General features: G+C 45.8%; 1 protein-coding gene across 1 annotated transcript in view; it reads right to left on the bottom strand.

The window, feature by feature from the left end:
- Positions 1-501: 501 nt before the first annotated feature.
- C2CD3 (C2 domain containing 3 centriole elongation regulator) overlaps positions 502-21467 on the bottom strand; it is a 113262-nt gene continuing 92296 nt past the window's right edge. The window contains exons 31-33 of the mRNA XM_081153329.1: positions 18691-19597; positions 15014-15125; positions 502-1297 (exon numbers count right to left, since the gene is read on the bottom strand). Of these exons, the coding sequence (XP_081009455.1) occupies positions 1157-1297; positions 15014-15125; positions 18691-19597 (1160 nt within the window). The 3' untranslated portion in view covers positions 502-1156. The remainder of the gene's footprint in view (positions 1298-15013; positions 15126-18690; positions 19598-21467) is intronic.

Raw genomic sequence — 21467 nt, 5'->3', positions numbered from 1 at the left:
TAAAATGGGAAACCTAATATGCAGGTTATAGAGTTGTTTTTTTCGGACTAAGTGAAATGACCTGTGCTTGGGGGTGGAAAGCAGGGCCGTCCATATTAGCTCCCTTCTAACCTCCCGCAGCCACTCTGCACATCTTCACCCTTATCTTCCCCACAGGCCTTATCTACAGTAGCTGCTCAAATGTTTGAGGTCTGACAGTCTAAGCCAGAGCTACCCATCCCAGAGATATGGGGGATTCTGAGATGACATATCACAGGAGACTCCCTTTACTTTGCTGATAGATTTGAGGCACTCGCAAAGAAATAATGGGTGTCACCCTAATCTGGATCAACCTGATCTTTGGGATGGCTCGGAAGTCTCATGGTGACTCTGGCCCCTGGTCTCAGATGATCTTCTATCTGTATGATGGTCAAGCTATCTCTCTGGCTGTCAGAACACAAATGAATTCCCAACACTCCTGTACAGTGGCAACCCAGGAAACACTTGTGCACAGAATACAAATACCGATATGATTTTATTCAAACACAGGCAGGATCAATGACTTTCAGAGGTGAGTAAAAACAATAAGTTAAAAGCATGGTTAGAATTTCAGACAATCAGATAAAATGTTTGAAGGAGGCGATTTCCCCTCCTCTCCTACTGATTAATTCAACACAGCATAAAAAAATTTCATCTATAAATGCCCTTATTACCAAGCAAATGAACTGGAGGGGACATAGCATTTCCTCAGTTATGCTCGATGCATACAATCTACACCTCCCCCCCAGACCTTTAAGGCAGAAATGGCCCATCACAGTCAGGCAGAGGGTGATCTCGTGTCATCAGTATCTGTAACAAGGACACTGGGAAGAGTTTCTCAGCCAAAAGATGCCTGCTTGGGTCTCTTCAAAAGCTGGGTGGGCCAGTTGGGTGCTGGAATCCATTCTGTTTCTAGCCTTGGCCTTGACACAGAAGGAAGAAGCCTTGCAGGTAGACACGGGGCCGGTTTGGGACACTCTCACCATCTCTGCTGACTGGGTCTCATGGTGCCATGGACTAGGCTAGTGGTGGTTTCAGGATTCTGACAGCCTGGAGGGAAGCAGACCTGGTACCTCCTGCAAGTGGGACAAGGCTGAGGGACTATGGGAAGGTGGGTCCTTCCGTCTCTCAGGCTGCATTAATCTTTCTGGGAGTATTGGGAAGAAAATATCCGTGCAATTCTGCGAGTTTCTTCTTCAGGCAGGTTGGGAGGCAGCGAGTTAGGTCTGGGGCGACAAGGCTTTCGGGGCGGGGATCTTCCAGTGGCTTTGCCCTTGTCCTGTAGAGGAAGTCAGGTAGGTTAGCACTCAGGATGTGGCACCGCCAAGATGGCTTTGATTCCTGTCATTTTGATCCTTTGGCTAAGAGTGATGCAGAACTTAACGGTTTACAAACCACTTTACATACCTGATCTTGTTTAATCCTTACCTCAACCCCATAGGTAGATGCATCATTCCCATGTCATGGGTGAAGAAAATACAGTTCAGGGGAAATAAACTCAAGGTCCCACAGCTCAGAGTAGCAGAGCTAAGATGTGAACCGGCTCAGGCTCTTTCTAGGCCTCTGGAGGAGGGGCAGTCACCTCCAGGGTGGGTTTAAAGCCTCATCCATTCTGTTGCTGCATGAGTTAGACAAGTCATTTGTCCTCTGAATTGTGTCTGTCCCACATGTAACCCTGGGAATATATCCAACTTCTAGGGAGTATATGTTGGTGAATAATACACTCTGTTGGCCCTTTGGAGTTCCTCAAGCTGCCAGGTGACATGAAGCACATACTCAAGGCCCTGATACCAAACATCTCCCTGCCTCGAGTTGACAGGTTATCACTAATTCCACCTTTGAGGTGCTCGTATTTGGGTTAGTTCACTGTGGTCCTCTGGACACCTCTATGACTCACTCATTTGCTCAACCTTTTTTTGTGTGTGTGCGCTTAGCCTGTGCCAAGCTCCTGGCCTGGAGGAGCTCAAAGCTATACAGAAAAGCAACCCCAGGCAGCTGGCTGAGAGCAAGGCCCTGGGGAAGAGGTGGAGGCCTGGAAGAAGAGGCAGTGCTAAAAGGACATGGGAGCCACCACCACAGGCAAACTTGGCTGACTTCACAGCATGAAGCCTGCCCTGTGGATGGACATCTCTTCCTGTCCTCAAACACCGGGAGCTGGGATCTTCACTAGCTGAGAAGCACTAAGAACACACTGCACCCCTTCTCAGGCACTGAAGAGTAGCTTGATGGAGACCATAGAGGTTGAGACTACAGCCCTGGCCCCTGCAATTCTGCTGCTGCTGGGAAACTGAGGCCCAGCAACAGATGCTTCTGGGACCCATAACATTTAGTAACCCTTCTTTCCTTCATTTCTTTAACTTACTTATAATGCCTACTGTGAGAGGGAGACAGAAATGAACAGAACTCATTTCCTTTTTTTGTTTTGTTAATCCTCACCTGATACTTTTTCCATTGCTTTTTCAGAGAGCGTGGAGGGAGAGAGAGAAACATTGATGTGAGAGAGACATGTCACATGGTTGCCTCTTACACATTCCCTGACCTGGGGGCGGGGGGAAGCAAACCTGAAACCCAGGTACGTGCCCTTGACCAGGAATCAAACCCTCGACCCTTCAGTGCACGGACCGATGCTCTAACCACTGAGCAACACTGGCCAGGGCCAGAACTCATTTCTTGACCTCCACAGCTCAGAGTTAAGCAGGGGAGACAGAAAGCTCTACTGAAAGAATTAGGATAGCAGCCAGCATATAAGGGGAGTAGAAGTCAGGCATCCCCACTCTACTGCCTGGGTATTAGTTTCCCACCCATGGAAAAGGGGAAGGTGAGCAACCTTGAGGGTCCCTGCGAATCTGGAATTCAAAATGCCAAGGGAGTGCATACAACCCGAGTAAGCCCTCAGGTCTGACAACCCACAGGTAGGATTTCCTGAGAACCAAGAGCATAGCGGTGCTGGGGGCTGAACAGAGACTAGAAGATACGGCTCTGTCTTCCAGGCAGGCCTAGGCTAAAAGGAGAAAAAGGAAACCAACCCTTTGCTAGTGTATACACTTCTTCTTTTCAAAATATAGGAGGCACCTGCATCCCATAATGCCTCAGACCAGGGGAGGCCAGTTGCCAGCTGCTGCCTGTGACCTTCCCCTTCCAGACTGAGTGCTCCTAAGGGCATGGACTGAATCTATGCTGTTCTGGGCCAGATTCAAGATAGGAGCCTGGTAGCTAGCTGCTACATCAGTGGATGGGCAGGACCAAGCGACAGCGACCAGAGGCTTAAATTGAGTGGGGAAGAGACTGCCTCTTGTAGCAAACATCTCATTCATTCATTCTGGAGCCCGTGGTTGTTACGGCTTACTATGTGCCAAGTCTTTAGTTGAATCAAATCCTTTCTGCAGCATTTTAAGCTTCAGCGTACCTCTCTCTACTCCTAAGATCTGAGATTGTTGTTTCCTGAGCTATTTGGGATTGAGGAGTGACACCAAGTCCCATTCTAGTCATCTGGTTGCAGATGGATCTTCTGGGTCACCAGCTGTACCTTAATTTCCATTTCTTTCTCTGCTACAGTGAAAGGAGAACCAGGGATATATCGGCCCTCTATCTCAATCCTAAAAACCAGGCCTCTATGTCCTCTGACAGGATTCTCTGTTTTGGAGAGGCTCTGATAGGTCTTGCTCTCCATGATTGGAATATCCAAGTACCTCAGTTCATGAAATGACCATCAAAAGACCTTTGTTGGTGATTCATCAAACCTTTCAGGAGCCTAAGATCTATTCAACCTGATCAATTCTTAAGGACAATACGTAGCCAGCCATGGTTTCTGTCCTCATGGGGCTGCTCAGCTAGAGGGGAGACGGGTGCCGACCTACCCCAATGATTACAGATGAGGCCTAGAACTTGGTAGCACAGAAAAAGGAGCAACTAACAGCTGGGAAGGTCAGGGGACTCTTCACACAGAAGTGAGATTTGAGATGGGTAAAATGTCAGCAGAGCCGGGGGAGAGGGCATGAGGTCACTGCACTGGAGGGAATAGCATGGGCACAGGCCTACACCTGCTGGCTGGGCCAACTGCCCTAGAGCTGAATCTAGTGGCGGGTTCAGCTAACCTTCCAGCACCCACACCCAGACACAGCGACTTAGGGGGCCTTATCTGTATGGCCCAGGCCAGGGACCAGGGCTTGGCTCTGTGTACAGGGTGAGGCAGAGGTGTGGAAGGACAGAGAACACACCCTCAACAGCATTTGGCTTTTGCTGACCTCAAAAGGGTTTAAAAAACATCTTGACTAGCAATAAAGGTTCTTTCTTCATCTAGATTGCTACCCTAAAACACAACCCTGGAGGGGCTAGGCAGAGGTGAAACTGCTCAGAGCAGGATACCCCTATATGTAATAACTGCTCTTCTGAAATATTCCTATGTTCCTGATGGAGCCCTATGGGCACAAGCAAGTTGTCACCATAGCGTGGGATTTGCAGGAGCCTCAGCCTTCCTAGGGAGGCAGGAGGAATGGAAGCAGGATCATCAGACTAAGGGGCTGTAGGGGCCCTGGAGTCTAGACAGTGGCTGTCATATATGGGGTCACATCCCTGAAAGGATACTTTGAAGAGGGACTTGAAAAAACATGAAGGTGGAATCTGAATAAGGAAGATGCAAGAGGGTGTTTCAGGTGGAAGCTGGACTTGAGCAAAAGTATGAAGGAATTTCTCTGCTGGGAAACAGTGGGATGGGCCTGGTTGAACTGTAGGTAAAGAGAGTGGAAGACAAATCCAGAGAGAGGGACTGATGCTTGCTGAGGGAGCTTTCTAAATGTCTGGGGAGAAACAGACCATATTCCTCTGTGGGATCTGGGGGTGAAGGGCTGATTAATCTCCTGGGTTGAAGGACAGAACTAGCTTTTCTAGTTGGCTGGGTAAGCATGGCAGCAGGCCAGGAGCTCTCCAACTGCCCCCATTGAATCAGCCCAGCTTTCCAATTAAATTCTCCAACTTTCAAATATGGGAACCTGCTCTTTTCTGAGCATCTGAGCACCCAGGCCATGAAGATGAACAGGCCTTTCAGTCTATTATTTGAGACAGATGTGTCTCAGAGGAGCCTTTAATGGCAAAGGTAGAACTCTGCTGGGGTGAAAATAAAGCATCATGGAAGGAGTAAGGACAATGGTGGAAGGAAAATTTGGGGCTTCCTGGGCTCCTCAAATCAAGAGGATAACCCTAGCTGGGGAGCTGGTTCTAGTCCTGGCTCTAGTGCTTCTTAGCCAAATGACTTTGGGCAAGTCACTTTCTCTCTGGGCCTTGGTTTCCCCATCCGAAACAGATCAGAAGGAGCAGATAATGCTAAAGGAGGCTCTCTGTAGCCCAGAGACTTAACCCGGCCGTGGTTCCCTCTTTGGCCACGTCCTTGTGATGCATCTTCTCCGAGCCAGTGGTTTGGGTTCCCTCCACTCCAATCCCCGGATGAATCCCCCTGAAAAGGCCACATGTTCCCAGGAGTGTGGTAGGTGCAGGTGCCCCCTTACCCCTGGGATTTTCTCACAGGGGAGGAAGTGGGGTGGAGCAGGAGGAACACTAGTCTGTGGCCCAGCCCAACTGCCCCACTTGCTAGAGGCCAAGACACCTGCTCTCTTTGGGTCTCAGTACTGTCATTGCCAAATGGATGTAAGAACTTCTGTTTGGCCTTCTTACCTCAGGTCTATTGTGAAGCTGAGAAATAAAATTCAGATGTGACCAATCTGAATTTTGGCCAGGTACAACATCTTGCAAAACACAGGTACTAAGCTGGAGCTAGAGCTGACACCAGCTGCAGAGAGTAAAATGAAGGCTCTTCCCACTTCACTGAGCCCCACCTAGTGAGCCTCTGAGCCTGGCATCAGGGCTGAAGTTTTGTTCTTTTTCAGAGCCGCTCCCCTAGGTGACATACACACTGATTCAGGAGCTGGAAGCAAAACTTTCCAGAGCTGAAAACTGTTAACAGCTGCCTCGTTCTGGCTGGCTTAGGTGGGCTTGCCAACAGATTGCTGCTTGTGAAGGCTTAGTACAGCTCCCTGCCTTGCTCAACTTTCACCCCCTTGGCTGGTTGCCTGCTCCTGGGGTTGGGGTGGGGCTCCCAGAGTCTTCTCTGCAGGCTGGGACTAGACTTGGTGCTAAGGAGAGCAGTAAACCTAGCAGCTATAGCTAAGAGCAGGGGGGAAGTGGGGACAAGACACACAGACCAGAGGCCTAGCCCTGAGAGGCCAGTACTAATCCTGACCCACCTATCCCAGCTATAACACGGCTGGGGTCCACACTCTGAGCTCACTCCATTCCTGCATTAGAGCTCTAATCATGTGGGTTTCACTACCTACATGCTCCCTCCGGTTCCTCACCACCCCCTAATGCCTCCCTCCAAAAAGTCTTCCCTGACAACAGGCTATTCCACAGGGCCTGGGGTCACTCCCTCACCCTGGGCCTGTTTATCTACCCAATGAAGAGGCCCTGACTAGATCCAGACTTCTCAACCTTTTGAATCCATGCCCTGTCAGTGAGAGGGCCCAAAAGTCCAGATTCCTGAGAGGGAAGAGTTAAAGTGACACTTCTAGAACTCCTGGCTCCTCCCAGGCCCTGGCCTCAGAGAGTCGTAGGCAACTTGAGCCTAGAGCCTACAGCATACCTGTAAGCCTTTTCCCTCAAGGTGCCTGTCAAATTGCGTTCTGGGCCAGGGTGGGCACCAGCCAATTCTAGTTGTTTCCCCTGACCTCTGTGCACCCTTGGCCAGGGAGCTAATCTCCTTCCCAAAACTTTGTGTGGTCTTTATCAGAAACCCTTTAATCTTTAGGTCTCCTCTTGGGGCTCTACAGAGAGCTGGGGTCTTGGTGGCTCAAAGAAATGAGGCAACAGGTCAGGACCTCCTACTCCAAGAGGGACAGCTCAGCCATCATGCCTGGACAACAGGCTGAGGACAGAAGACACCTAGCTCAGGAATTTCCTTGGACCCCTGCTGATCTGATCTGGTGATTTTGTGGTGGTTGGGTTTCTCTATCAGGATTGTGTATCTTTTAGATACTTCTGGGTTTGGAGGAGGGAAACCAAGGGACAGAAAAATTCCTTGGGTTCCTGGGAGAAAAGCAGCAGCCTTAAAGCCTTAAGACACATAGACAGGCAGGCCGTGGACTGCTGACCCTTGGGGGGGGGCAGTGTGTTGTCCTGGGCCTCTATAACTCAGGGTTTGAACTGAGCACACAGTAGACTGCTACAGTGCTGAGCACGTTCTCCATACTTCTGGGGTGCTCTTCTCAGCTCCCCATTCCCAATGCTAAGCTTTGATCATGTCTCTATCCCTTAGTATTTCTTTCCTTCCAGACCCCCCCAAAATACAACAGCCTAAGAGAGATGGCATTTCAATAAAAATAAAAATTACAAGTTAACACCCGTGTAGTTCTTATTATGTTGCGTGCCAAGAACTGTTGTTCTAAGTACTTTACATTATCTTACTCAGTTAATCCTAAACAAACCCTAGGAGGCAGGTACTACTGTACCCTTTTTTCAGATAAAAGAATGGAAACACAGAAAAGTTAGGTTAACTTGCCCCAGGTTACATAGCTGGTAAGTGGGAAAGCTGAGCTTTAAGCTTAGGCAGTCGGGATTCAGAGCCATGCTCCTAACCACTATACAAGCTGCCTGATAGGAGAGAAGAGAGCACAGCTGCGAAATGAGTCTGTGCTGCCTCCCCAGAGACCACAGAGACCTTGCCCTAGACGCCAGAAAGCCAGAGCCTGGGCGAGCAATCAGGTATGCTGACTCTCAGCTTCCCAGCCGGCCTGGAAACACCTTGATCACTAGTAATGTCTGAAAGACTGTGGTCTGGCTGAATGGAGGTGAGAACACTCGGGTGGGAGGGGGTGGAAAACCTGCCTGGCTTTGTCTCCAACTTCTTACCTCCTACACTCACTCTGCAGGAACAACAGTGTTTGGCCCCATGCCTGTGGTTAATCCAGGGGCTCATTCATGATGTGGGCAGAGCCTGACCTTCATTGAGGCAGGAAGGCACAGAACAAGACAGGGCAATCTCATGGTAAGGAACTGCCGTGTAGGCAGGCACAGAGGCCAAGGCTCAGATGACAGGCTGCTTCTTGCTCTTTACTTCTGATTCCTATCTTGATTGTTTTGGTCCAGGCCTATCTCTCTTCATCTCTGGTCTTCTCTCTAGACCATACTGTTTGTACTTCCCAGTTGCCAAATTCTGTTGATTTTGACAGATTTCTTTTCTCCCAATTCACAGCCTACAAAGCCTTTCCACAGCCAACCTTTGTTGAATTCTACTTAAGCCACCCCATGTGTGTCTGTCTTCCTTTCCCTATACTCATTTTCTTTGTTTTACTTAAGTGTTAATATAGGCTAATATCATTTGAGAAAGTTAGTGAATGGTTTGGAGGCCAGTGCCTCTCAAAGAACTGTGAGCTCCCTGAAGGCAGGATCCATAGCACCAGATCTAGCTCTTTAAGCATTACGGGTGTTTGATAGGAATTGGTGGACTTAGACATAAAACTGTCTCCCCTGCGGAACTGTGAGCTCCCAAAGGAAAGGGCCATACCTCCTTCTGTCTTCTCTTGCATCTAGTTCAGGACTATGTCTTTGTACATTTGCCAAAAGATGTATATTTCAAGTTTGAGGCCCAAACTACCTTCCTACTCTCTGGCCCATCTGTCCTCAGGCCCAGCTCTTACTCTCCAACCACTGATGGGAAGTAATTGAAAGATTCTCCGCAGAGAAGTCATATGATTTACTCAATAACTTATTTAACACTGAAGGGGCAAGGGTAGAAACGGAGAGGCAAGTTAGGAGGCTTCTGCAATAATCTAGGCAAGAGATGATGATGGGTTAGACCAGGGTGGTAATGGTGGGGGTGATAAAAAGTGGTTAGACTTGGATATATTTTAAAGGCAGAGCTGCCAGAATTTTCTGGTGGATTGGAAACAGAGGCATCAGACAGGATTCCAAGGGTTTTGGCCTGAACGACTAAATTAGAACGATAGATTATCTGTGAACTGAGATGGGGAAGACTGAGGAGCAGATTTGAGGGATAAAATCTGGTTGAGTTTTGGACATGTTGAATTTGAGATACCAATTAGATATCCAAGTGGAGATGTTGAGGGGGCAGTTGGACATACGAGCCTAGAGATACAGGAGAAATCTGAGCTAAATAACCATAAGGCGTCTATAGCATATAGAGGGAATTTAAAGTCTTGAGATCAAATGGGGTCACCTACAAAGTAAGTGTAAACAGAGAAGTCTAACTACTATGTCTGGGTCCCCCCATATTAACAAGTAGGAGAAATGAGGGAAAACCAGTCAAGAAGGCCAAGCAGGAACAACTAATGAGGGAGGAGGAGAACGGAGAGAGACTGGTGTCTTAGAAATAAGTGAAGAAAGTGTTTAGAGGAGAGAGATCAACTATGTCATATGCTGCTGAGAGGTCAAATAAACTGGGCACTCAGACTGGATAACTGGCTTAGGAATATGGAGGTGTTTTTGATTTTGGCAAAGTGGGGTAAAAGTCTGATTTAGTGGGAGATCACATTACCTGCAGCGTGGAGAGTGGATAGTGGTGGGAAAGCGTGGATATGAGTGAGACCCAATCAGAAACAGTCATGGGCGCGATGACTGGGACTAGATAAAGAAATGGTGAGAAGTGAGTGGATTCAGAGGTATTCAGGGGTTGGCATTAAAGAGACTTTGGTAATAGACTGGCTTAGAGTCATGGGGGATAGAGTAGGAGGAGGGAAAGATGACACCTATGTTCTGGCAGGAGTTTACTGAGGTCAGTGCAGGCGATAGAGGGGATATGCAAAGGAAGATGACGGGCTCAAAGTTTGGATATTTTTGTTTGTAACATCAAAGAAAAGACATCTAGGATATAGTTGGATCCATGTGTGTCTGCAGCATGGGAGAGAGGTCTAGATTGAATATAAGAATTTGAGAGTCATCAAACTGTAAATAATAACTGAAGTAATTGGAGCAGAAGACATAAGTCTGGGGAAAACAACATGTAAATTACTGTTGTCCCATCTTTTACCTCTTTCCTCCCCATTTAGGGAAGTTGATAAAACGAGTTTGCTCACAGTGGCTAAGCCAACAGAACCAGAAAAAACTTTAAATAAAATCAGGAAATTGTCCCAGTGAAGAGGTACTTCATTCCAAGAGGGAAGAGAAAGCAGAGGCAGCAGAACTTGACTGATTCCCAAGCAATGAGAAACTGCTGCTGGATGGCTGTGCTAAACCTGCCATCCTTTCCTTCTTGGAGAGGCAACAACTGTAAGATGAAAGTGTCATGAGGAAGGAGGGCCAAAGGATGGCCTCTATACCCAACCTGTGTGGGACATGGTATTCTACAGTACAACTACCCTGGGAGGTCTGATAACTCCATCTGGCAGACAAGGAAATAGACTCAGAAAGAAGACCTGACTAACGTCACACAAAGACCTGTATTCATTACACATGGAGGAAGGAGGGTAAAAACTTGCTCCACAGATTCTTGAAGTAGAGAGAGTCTGGAGGGTTCCTGGGTTCTGGTGCATCATCTCAGTATGGAGTGAAAGATTAGGCCCTCCCTTAGAACTTGTGAAGGCAGAGTAATTGAGCCAGCACTTACAAGCTCTCTGTTTGAGGATGATCACTTGGCCTGGCCCAGAAGCAGGCCAACTATAGCACAGCAGTCCCAGGACACTGGCTGAGAAGAGCCCAGGAGCCTCTCAAATTGCTCCTCTTTCGCCTCCAGGGCCAAGGCTGGCCTTAGGAGGAGGCAGAAAAGATGGAATCCTCAAATGGGGGTACAGGACAGGTCTCCTGCCCTCTCCTCCCTATTTCTCATGTTGAACTGTTGACTATGCCTATTTTCTCTCCCTCTCTTGCATCTTCCTCTTCCCCCTTTCTCTACTGGGTAACTGCATTAGCATACAGAAGGCTGTAGCTGGTCCCATATTTAAAAAACAAAACCCAAACACCTTCCCTTGGTCTCACTGGTACTCCAGTCATTATGCCGTTTTTTGCTCCATATGCTCAGCCAAATTTATGGAAGGAGTTGATGTCTCCATTTTGTCAACATTCATTCTTAAAATTTTAATTACACATGATTTTGTGATTTCATTGGGTAACATATCAAAGAATCTATGTAACACATGTAAGTTATGAAGCGTAATAAAAATTAACATGTGCAAATCCACACAACCCAACCTAAGAACTAAAACATTATTAATAATGTTGAATAGACCTATGTGTCCCCCCCCCCCCCTTACCTCATCCCTTGTCCACAACTATGAACATTGTCGTCAAACTGTTGAAAACCAAAGAGAAAAATCTTAGCAGCCAAAGATAAAGGTCTTATTACACTTAGGGCAACAATAAGAATGATGGCTGCTTCTCACTGGAAATGATGGAAATCAGTAGTGTGGAATGACAGTTCTAAAAAGCTGAAAGAAACAAAATTCAAGCTAGAGTTCTACATCTAGTGAAAAAATGCCTTTCAAAAATGTAGGCAAAATAAAGATATTTTCAGACAACTGAATTTGAGAACATCAATTACCAGTAGGTCTGTAACTACCTGAAATTCTAAAGGAATTTCCTATAGAATGTATGAATTCCCTTCATACTGAAGGGAAATGGTCTTAGACTAAAGTCAGGATGTGAAGAAAAATAAAACACAAGAAATATTAAGTTTGGGATAAATATAAAAGACTGTTATTTGTCTTAAATTTTTCAAAGTTAAGGCCACTTTTAAGACCTTCAGAGATCCCAAGCTGAGATGATTATGGTGCCCTTGCCCAAATATAATTCACAATTAAATCTAAAATAAATCATAAGCATAAGGAAGGTAATAAAGGTTCTGATTTATCTCATGGTGACTATTTCAATGTTTTAAAAACTATATACATAATCCTTAAAAATCCCCCCCCCCCTTAATTTTTGGTGCCTCTACTTGTGCCTTAAACACATACTTGATTTGATCCCTAGGTTAGCTAGCATTGGCTGGCACCCATCCATGAGCATAAGACTCAGAAAATATGCATTTACAAATGCATCAAGTAGTGAGAGAGGCTATCACCAGTGAGGATGACCAACCTCCCGAGGTTTCCTGGGTTGTGGGACTTTCAATGCTGAAAATGGGAGAGTTTTGGGTGAACTGTGATGATTGGTTACCCCAACTAGGACCCAAAATGAAGTCTCAAGGAGACAACTGACTCTGAGATCAGCAGACAAACAATGATGTTTTGCTGTGGCCAAGAAAGAAAAAAGACTGAAAAGGGTGAGACCCATCTTCTCAAAACTAGACTTGATCTTTAATTGAAGTGAAGACTTACTTCTCCCTCTCCCCTGTCCCCTTGGGCGTTGGCACATTATGAAGGCGAAAACACAAGGACAAGACAGCAGTTCTGCTTGGCAGGTGGCTCACAGACCTCCCTTCCTAAGGGGCATGACTCACTGACACTTCACATACTTGGCTGAGAGAGGAAGAGGGATTATTGGAACTAACAGTGTCTGCTTTTTCCTCCAGGGCGATTCTTGCCATCATCCTATTAGGTAAGAATTACATTAGCCTGATGTTATTTATAAGGAACCTGAGACTCGGAAACTTAGCTGCTGCGTAGCAGATTAAGTATGTCACCCCCTGGATGTCTCGCTCACAAGCTTGTGCTTGTTGCCTGGACGTAGCCCTGTGACCCTCACGTAAATGCTGATGGGTATGTGTGGGACATGCAAGGGAAGAGGCAGAGGAAAGGGATGAGCTGGTGACCACAAACCAGACTAGGAATAAAGGCTATAAAAATGCAGTTCCTGGGTGGGGACTGGCACCTCTCCTCCAAGAGAGGATTTACAAATTTTATAAAAACTGAGACGTGTGGGAACTTAAATTGATCTATGTGCCAAATAAATGAGATGTCCTGAAAATGGTGCTGGGGAAGTTGAGGGAGGGAGAAGGAAAACTAGTAAAAGGACCAGAGAGCTAAAGGCTTCTCTTTAGGACTATAACCTCAGGCTCTCAGGATGCTTCTGCACTGACCACATGTGTCATCAAAGTAGGCTCAGGAAAAGCATAACAAATGTTTAAGTGTTAATGCAAAATGAAGCCTATTTAAAAGAAGGCAAATTGGCTAGAAAAATATACCGTAAGACAAGTGTCAAGATTTTAAAGTGGTATAATGAAAAGCATAGAGTTTGCAGTCATACATTTAGAGTGACTTACTAGTTGGGAGGCCCTGAGCAAGTGACTTAACCTTTCTGTGTCTCTACAAAATAGAAATAATGATACCTTGTAGGTCGGTATGGGGAGCTCTGAGCCTCAGTTTTCTCATTTTTAAAAATGATAATAACATTATCCACCTCAATGGATAATTGGGAGAATGAGTTTATACATGTAAAATACTTAGATAATATCTAGTGCATAGTAAGCACTAAATAAGTGTTAGCTATTATAATTAATAATAAACAAGCTAATATATTTTGTCCATAGCATGTATTATTCTCTGAAATTATCTTATTTTTATAAAAAGTTCCACGAGGCAGGCACTTTGTGCCTAATTTACCCCAGGACCTAGAATAGGTGCCTGGCACCACAGGTGTACTTATGGCTCCTTTCTCCACTACATCACCGCAATTAGTCACCAATGACCATCATGCTGCCAAATCTGAAAGACAATCCATTCTCCATTCAGCACCTTGGGTGAATTCTTTAAAACTGAATTAGATCTCACTCTCCTGCTAAACACGTATCAATGGATAGTCATGGATTTAGAATAAAATCAAAACTCCTTTCCATGGTTTACATGTCCTTTATGATCTGGCCCTTGGACCTCATTATGTCAGTCTCTAAGTTCCAGTGCCACTGTCAGTTGCTAGATCATGCTGAGCTCTTTAGCCTCAGGGCCTTTGCATTTGTTGTGCTCCCTGCTTGGAATAGCACTGCTCTTCAAGTTGCTTACGCAGCTGGCTCCTTCTTGGTATAGTACAGTAGTTAGCAACACAGATTTTGAAACAGACTGCTTGGTTTCCAGTTTAGGCTCTACCGCTTACTACCAGTGTGAGGCAAGTTACTTTACCTCTGTGTACCTCCATTTCCTCACCTTAAAATAGGGATAAAAGTGTGTGCCTCCTGAGGTTGCTGAAGCATGTCAGTTAATATAAAGTGCTTCGAACCGTACCTCCTACTTGACAAGCACCACACTGATCATCTTTCAGTTTAAATACTGACTCCTCAGAGAGACCCTGTTCCTTATCAGAGCACCCAGTACTCATCACAATCTGTAAATATTTTTGTTGTTGTTTACTCTTTGTGCTCCATGAAGACTGGGAATTTGTCTTATTTACTACTGTATGCTCAGCACTCAGTACAATGCCTGATAATAAATATACAGGGTGTCCCCCCAAATGTATACACACGTTTTGAATAATTGAGCTATCAGCTGTTAGTGTACATATTTTTTTGGGACACCCTGTATGTTGAACGATTAGAATAGTTATTTTTCTTGTCACCTTCAAGAAAGGTTAGGTGCTGTGCCAAGACAGAAAAGAGAAGAGCTAGGATCTGTACCAGTGCTCCAACCCCCTAACTCAGCTGAGTGATGAACAGTTATGAAGTGTTCCACAAACAAGCAGGTAGACCACTGGTATATCTCTTCACCCAGACCTTACTCATCAGGTCTCCTAAGGTTGCCCTTAACTGTTGGAAGCTTCCTCTGCACACACCCACCTTTGCTTAGTTGGAGCTCCCTCCGTACCAGGTATGCATTTCTTAGCTGAGTCCTGCTTTTGTGCTTCTGCACAGTTTCTTCCACATCGTCTTAGCTGGTGTTGCCCTGCCCTTAACACATTTGCTCTTCCTCACTTTCCTGAGCTCCTTGCCCACTGTGGGCCCACAGAATATGCTCAGTATAAGCTTGGAGAGTGATCACGACTGCCTTTTCAGGAAGCTGGCCCAGGGTAGCTCTGCATTCTGTACACTTTCACTGATGACATGACTCTACAGGAGAGGCAGTTCTCTTACCTGATCTGTTGTGGCTGGTGGTGGCAAAGCTGTAGAGAGTGAGAGCATCCGCAGGGAGGCCTCCAACTGCTGGGGAGGCAAAAAGAAGTTGGGCACCACAATGGGCTCTGGGCTATAAAGGTAGTTAAGGGACACACATACCTAGAAATCCTCCCACTTGCCACAGCAGCATCTTCACTGACCTCAATCATCCCCTTTCGTTTTTCCCCCAAACCTATTCCTGCTCATGAATCTTTTGCTCAAGTGGTTCCCTCTGCCTGAAAGGCCCTCCCCACTCCTAACAAATCATAGTCTATGCTCTTTTTATGGTCAGTTTAAATCCCACCTCCTGTAGGAAGCTTTCTCCTCATCTTAGTCCACAGTGATCCCTCCTTCCTCCTAGTCTGGAGCAGTTTGCAACACAGGATAATGTTTGATGATTTAGTCTGATATGAATCTCATTGTGTTTCTCTCAATATTCCCCAAACTTCTCAAAAAACAAAAGATGGTGTAGTTTCTATCAGTTACCTCACTACTTCCCTAGAGCTCCACATGAGGCTGGTAGGTAGCAAGCGTTAATATTTGCTGAGGGCCTGCTGGCCAGAACTGAGCTGTTAGAAGTTAGTCGGACAAGGTGGCTCCAAGGGGTAGTGTCTTAGTGCCTGGTAATGAAGGAGGGTCTGTCCCAATTGTTCTCTGCTCACATCCAGAAATGAGGGCTCTGCCTAACTGGGGGTAGCTGGTTTGCCCGGTCTGGATGTAAGCCCTTGAAGGCAGATACTGGATCTTGCATTTCTCCTTTATATCCCCTAGAGGCATCCAGCACTGTGATGAGAACAAATATTTGTTCACAGCACTGATTCAGTTTGGCAGGGGAGCGATGGGGCCATTTTGATGTTTAATTTTTTGTTTCTGCTCAATAAGCTAAGTGTGGTTCTGATTCAAATTGGTTTATCATCGTTCTTCCAATCTAGACTTTGAACTCCAAGAGGGCATAGATGATTGCTTTCATAGGCACACTCCTGTCACCTGGCATAGTACCTGAGACACAGCAAGTGTTCAATAACTATCTACTGAATGAATGCAATGCACCATTTTCTGCTTTGGTTCAAGTTCCTGGCTCTTCTTCAGAGGCCCTGGTGAGGCAGGGCCTATTTGCTGTTGCTGGTCTGACTGCTGGGGACTCTGCCAGATAGTCAGCTGATGCTGTGGGGAAGGAACGGCTTTGTTGTGAGGTCAGGGGAGTGTATTAAACACCGAAGATCCCCCTCTCGGCCCATCACCTCCTGCCTTTCTAAGGGTTCTGTTCCAACAGAAACTTCTGTCAATTATTAAATAACTTCAGGAAAGTTCATTTTTATGCCTGTTTCTTCACCAGGAAAATGGAGATAATAATAGTATCTTTTGTTTTGAGAATTGTTTATATATGCAAAGTGCTAAGAATGGTGAGTGACATATAGCAAGCACTCAATGTCAGCTATTGTCTCCCTGGTTAATGGGAAAAAGTTGCTTTTTCTCTCTCCGTACCACTGGTTCTCTCACCCACTGAAATCTGCCTTGCATTCCCTTCTTTGCACTGACCTCCTTAATGCTAAAGCCAGTGAGTACAGGCCAGTCCATATTCTCTTGGGCCTGTCTTAGGTGTGAGAGCTGACCACTAATCCCTAGAATTCTGCTCCCACTGCCTCTCGCCTGTTCCTCCACCTCTGAGCCGCTCTTGGGGTCTCTTCTGCCCGCCCTTTACATATTATCCTCAGGACCGTTCTGTGTGTGGTTCTTCCTTTCCATGCTCTCCCTGCTGCCCTTATCTATTTCCACAGACACCCACCTTTATAGCTGATCTTGTCCTGAACTCCAGGCCTCAGTGCCTTACAAGCACATGTCCAAAATGGAAATCGGCTCTTTCCCACAAATTGTCAACCTTTATGTGCAGTTCCCTATCCTGTGACATCACTGCCAGTAACTTGTGACAGAAATCTCTAAGTCACACTTGGTTTCCGTCTGTCTTCCTTTGTCCTCCCTGTCTAACCCTCTCACACCTACCCCTCTCTTCTTCATCATAAAGCAGTCTATGCTTTAGGTCAGACTTTCTTTATCTTTTATTATTACTGCGAGTTTCCTACCTGGTCTCCTTGCTTCTGGTCTCCTTTGATCTAATCCTCTCTTTACAGGGAACTGGGTGACTTACTAATATGTAAATCTGACCATATCACACTCTTGCTTGCCAGTTAACATTTATTGAACACTATTTATGTACCGAGTACTATACTAGGTAGTTTACCTCATTAATTTATTTTAATTTTCACAACTCCCAAAAAAGTTCTATCATCTCTATTTTAAAGATAAAGAAACTGAAGTTTAATTTGCTTGCAGGATAGAGTTCAAGCACTTTATTCAGGCATAAAAAGCTCTGAAGATCCAGCCCTACCTCACCTCTCACTTAGCCCTGGGCTCTAACCACAGCGAAGTGCTGCTGCCCAAGGCTATGCCCCTGCACGCACAGTTCACTCTCTCATCTCTGCACAGTTCACTCTCATCTCTGTCTAGAGAATACCTATTCATCTTTGAGGTGCCTCTCTAATGTCTCTTACCGGTATACCTCCAAGGAGTTATGGCAGCTTCTTCCTCTTGTTCCTCAGCATTTAGTCCATGTCTCATCACAGCACTTAGAACAATAGCTGTCATTGTCTATTTACTGTTACTGTCATTACCTGTCTCCTAACTTATAATGGTAACTTCTTGAGGTAAGGTCTGATTCAAATCTCTGTCCTCAGTACACAGCACAGGGCCTGGCAATATATATTTTTTAAAGAATAAATAGTTGGGAAGGTCTGAATTAGGACCTGTGTCTGCTCCTCCACTGGCCATACATTCTGGGCACAACTAAATTGACTGTAAAGGCAGCAACGTCAGAAGCCAGAATGAGTGAATCTAGGAACGAACTCCACCAGAGAGTTGACTTTCAGTACTCAGCCTCCAGTCATTTCATACTTGAAAGCCAACTGGTTAGGCTGCACATGTAAGGGCTACTGATGGTCCTAAGTGGTTTCCTTTCCCCATAATGTGTCAAACTGCATTTCAAAGGAGAAAGAAGGTGCCCCTTCTCCCCGTCGACACTGCCATTTCAACTGTGCCTACTTCCCCTCCCCTTGGCTCCATCACTTGCCTTTAAAAATTTATTAGGCAAATCACTATAATTCTGAGCCTCAGTTTCTTTACATGCAAAACAGAAATGGTACTACCTACCTTAAGGACTTAAGATGATTGAATAACAAATGTATGTAAAGTGCCTGGCACATAGTAAATGCTCAACCAGTGGTAATACTCTTCGTTCCCCTGTCTGCACCCTCCATTTCTATTTCAACAGAGATTAAAGGTCTCTCTCATTCCTTAGAGCCAGAGCCTTGCCTTCAGGTGTAAAATACTCAATACATTAATCAGGCTAGGATAGGCTAATAAATGTGCTTCTAACACCTAAACCCAGTTCAAAGCACTGCCCTTTATAGAGCTGGGGTTAATGGGAGAATTGGAGCACCTTGTCAGTGCAGGTGAGCCTTCTGAAGGGTCTTCTCATGCCCGTCAGTGCATCCGAGGGTGACAGCCACCACTCATGCTCACACTAGGCTGGCCTAAGCACCAGCATCCAAAACACCTACATCTGGCTTAAGGGCCTACTTGTGGGAAACACCAAAGGATACAGAAGGAGGCTCTGCTTTGTGGAAACCTCTGATCCAGATGCTGCCTGCTTCTGCCTGTCAGGGCAGTTGATGGGTGGCCCCTTATGATTTTCCCCTTTGTTCTGGGAGGCTAGGTGTAGAGGGAATTTCTCCAAGCTATCAGCAGAGTCACTTAGCTCACTGGAGGCAGCTTCATTCTCAGCCTGGGCCTTTGGGTTGGGCTGCTCGTCCTGATCTGTCCTTGGTGAGCAAGTATTGTTCTGTTGGGCTCCTGAGAGGATCACACATGGGATGAGCTGAGGGTCTGCTGAGGCAGGCTCTCCAGCCCTGGCCTTGGAGCCCTCACCCTCACAAGCAACAGGACTCCGGCTAGTAAAACCCTGCCCAGGCCGGTGGGGGCTAACAGCCCTTTCTGGGCTGAGCAAAAAGCTACTTCTCACCCTGAGCTCCTCCCTAAGGCAGGGCTCTGGAGAAGGACAAGAGGGGCCTACCCTCTGCACCTCATCAGGATGAAGGCTAATGATCTCACTTGTGTCTGACACAAAACTGGACCAAGGGCTGGTTTTGTCAGTTACGGTGGTGATCTCATTGAGTGTCCTGGGCTCAATGATGTCCTCTTCATAGTCCTCATCGCTGTAGGCTGGGCCTGCCTCAGTGTCCTCACTGCTCCGCCTCCTTGTAACGGGTACCGCATGTCCAAGGGACTCATGGAGCATTCCTCTTCCACTCGAAGACTCTTTAAGAGGAGGAGGAGGGGAGTCTGTACCCTCATCTGGAGCTCTTGCCAGCGGCAGGTCTGGAGTTGTGCTTCTTTCTTGCATGGGTGCTGTTTTCTGAGCATCTGGGAGAGTGGTAACTTCTCTGCTTTTACTTCTGGCTTGATGAGAACTCAAAGATGCTTGAGAATTCCTGGTGATGGTCTGCAGATCTGAACAGCAACAGATATCACTTACTACAAGGTAGGGCCACAGATCACTCAACTTTCCCACATTAGCCTCTAGCTTCAGAAGTATTATTGCACAACAACAACAACAAAAAGAAGTATTCTTGGAATCCGACTTTGAACAAATCTTAAAGATAGTTAATCCACCCAAGAGTCAGTGAAACTGTATTCAAGGCAGTACAATTTCTAGCATTTTATTCTAATTTTCAGAAGACCAAAATCTAATCTATTTGTGGTTGTGGTTACATCTGTAGAAATGCTTTCAGAGACTATCTGCTCCTGCTCAGGAATTCTTGGGAGCTGGGAGTCCTGGCGGGCATGTTCATGCTTCCATTTACTTCAGTAATTACCTATATTAAAAACCAAAATGAGAATCCACTTATTTACCTACTTGATGACAATTATTTGAACTATCTATTTTACTTAGAAAATGAAAGCAAGGAAATATCTTTCACCCAAATGATAAGGCAGGTGAGGTTTACAGAGAAAATGGAGGCAGCATGGTTTGTTGGAAAGAGCAGAGGCTTTGGTGCTGGTCAGTCTTGGTTTAAATCTCTACCAATTTTGTGGTGACCAGCAAACTAGTCTCTCTGTTTATCTTTAAACTATGATTAACACCACCTTTTCCACAAGGTTTTGGTATAAAGAATACATGAGATAAATGGGCACACATTGTGTGGCACATATACAGCCACTTACTAAAGGGAAGCTACTAGATACTTCAAATTGTTTTGGGGATGACATGGTAGGGAATAAATTAATAAACGGGTAGTAAATGCTTTATGTTTACATAATTATTTGGGAGGAGAAAGGAGCTGGGAGGCAAATTTGACTCCTGAGAGTAGGTGTCACATCTCCCTCACAGTACATAATGGAGTACACAGCCTATAGAAGGTGGTGGCTAGGTTTAATACATTGACAATTTTCAGGTCTCAAAGGGGAGTGAATAGATGTATCAAAATGGAACATCCCTGCCTGCAAATAGAAACAGGAACCAGGAAGCACACTTAGTTGATCCTGGTCCTTTGGCCTGAACTACCCTTCTGTCTTGGAGCAGTCTTTCTGCTTTTTCAAAACCAGCCCATCCTTTAAGGCCCCGCTCTACTGCATCTCCTCCAGGAAGCCCTCCCAGATGCATCAGCTGGAAGGGATAGCTACATCTTTTTGTTCTACGTGGAAGCATAAGAACATGCTATTGTGTAACTGTCTGTATATTTCTCCTATCAGATTGTGAGCTTCTCAAAGGCAGAGACCATATATGCTGCAATTTTAGGGCCCAGCAAAGGACCTGGCAAATAGATGTGGTAAAAATGAAACCACCATTCAGTAATTCCCTCTCAAGCTTCACGATCATACCTACTTTTCTAATGACGTTTTCAAAAGTGTACTGAGGTATGATGGAGGCAGAAACTGGTTTCCCTGACCCAGTCATCTCTCTTTTAAAACTCATCCTCTCCTTGTGAAAATCAGTTCTCATTCTGTCATCCCCTTGGTTAGAATTCCCCATTTTCTTCCAGGATAAAGATTAAACTCTCAAGCTTTTCTTCAAGGCCCTCCAGCTTCAATCCTTCAGTTTTTTTCTCTCTCCTCATTTAATATAACCCTTTAAATGGATTCCCTATTTGCTCTCACCTCCACCTCAAACGAGCCTCTCCGTTTTGCTCTTAGCTTTCTTTTTGGGGGGCAGATTCTTTAGTTGACTGTAGAATGTACACTTAACAAATGCCTGTCTTTTCCACCACTGTATATTCCTGGAACTAGTAACACAGTAGTGCCTGCATGGTTGGTGCTCAATAAATAGCTGACTGAATATTATTTCCAAGCAAGTGGAAGCCAAATACAGAGTATACCTCTG

This window comes from Miniopterus schreibersii, assembly GCF_964146895.1.
Source record: "Miniopterus schreibersii genome assembly, chromosome: 12".
In the NCBI taxonomy this organism is placed as follows: domain Eukaryota; kingdom Metazoa; phylum Chordata; class Mammalia; order Chiroptera; family Miniopteridae; genus Miniopterus; species Miniopterus schreibersii.
Note: the sequence above shows the minus strand (reverse complement) of the source record. Positions and strands in the feature narration are given on the sequence as shown.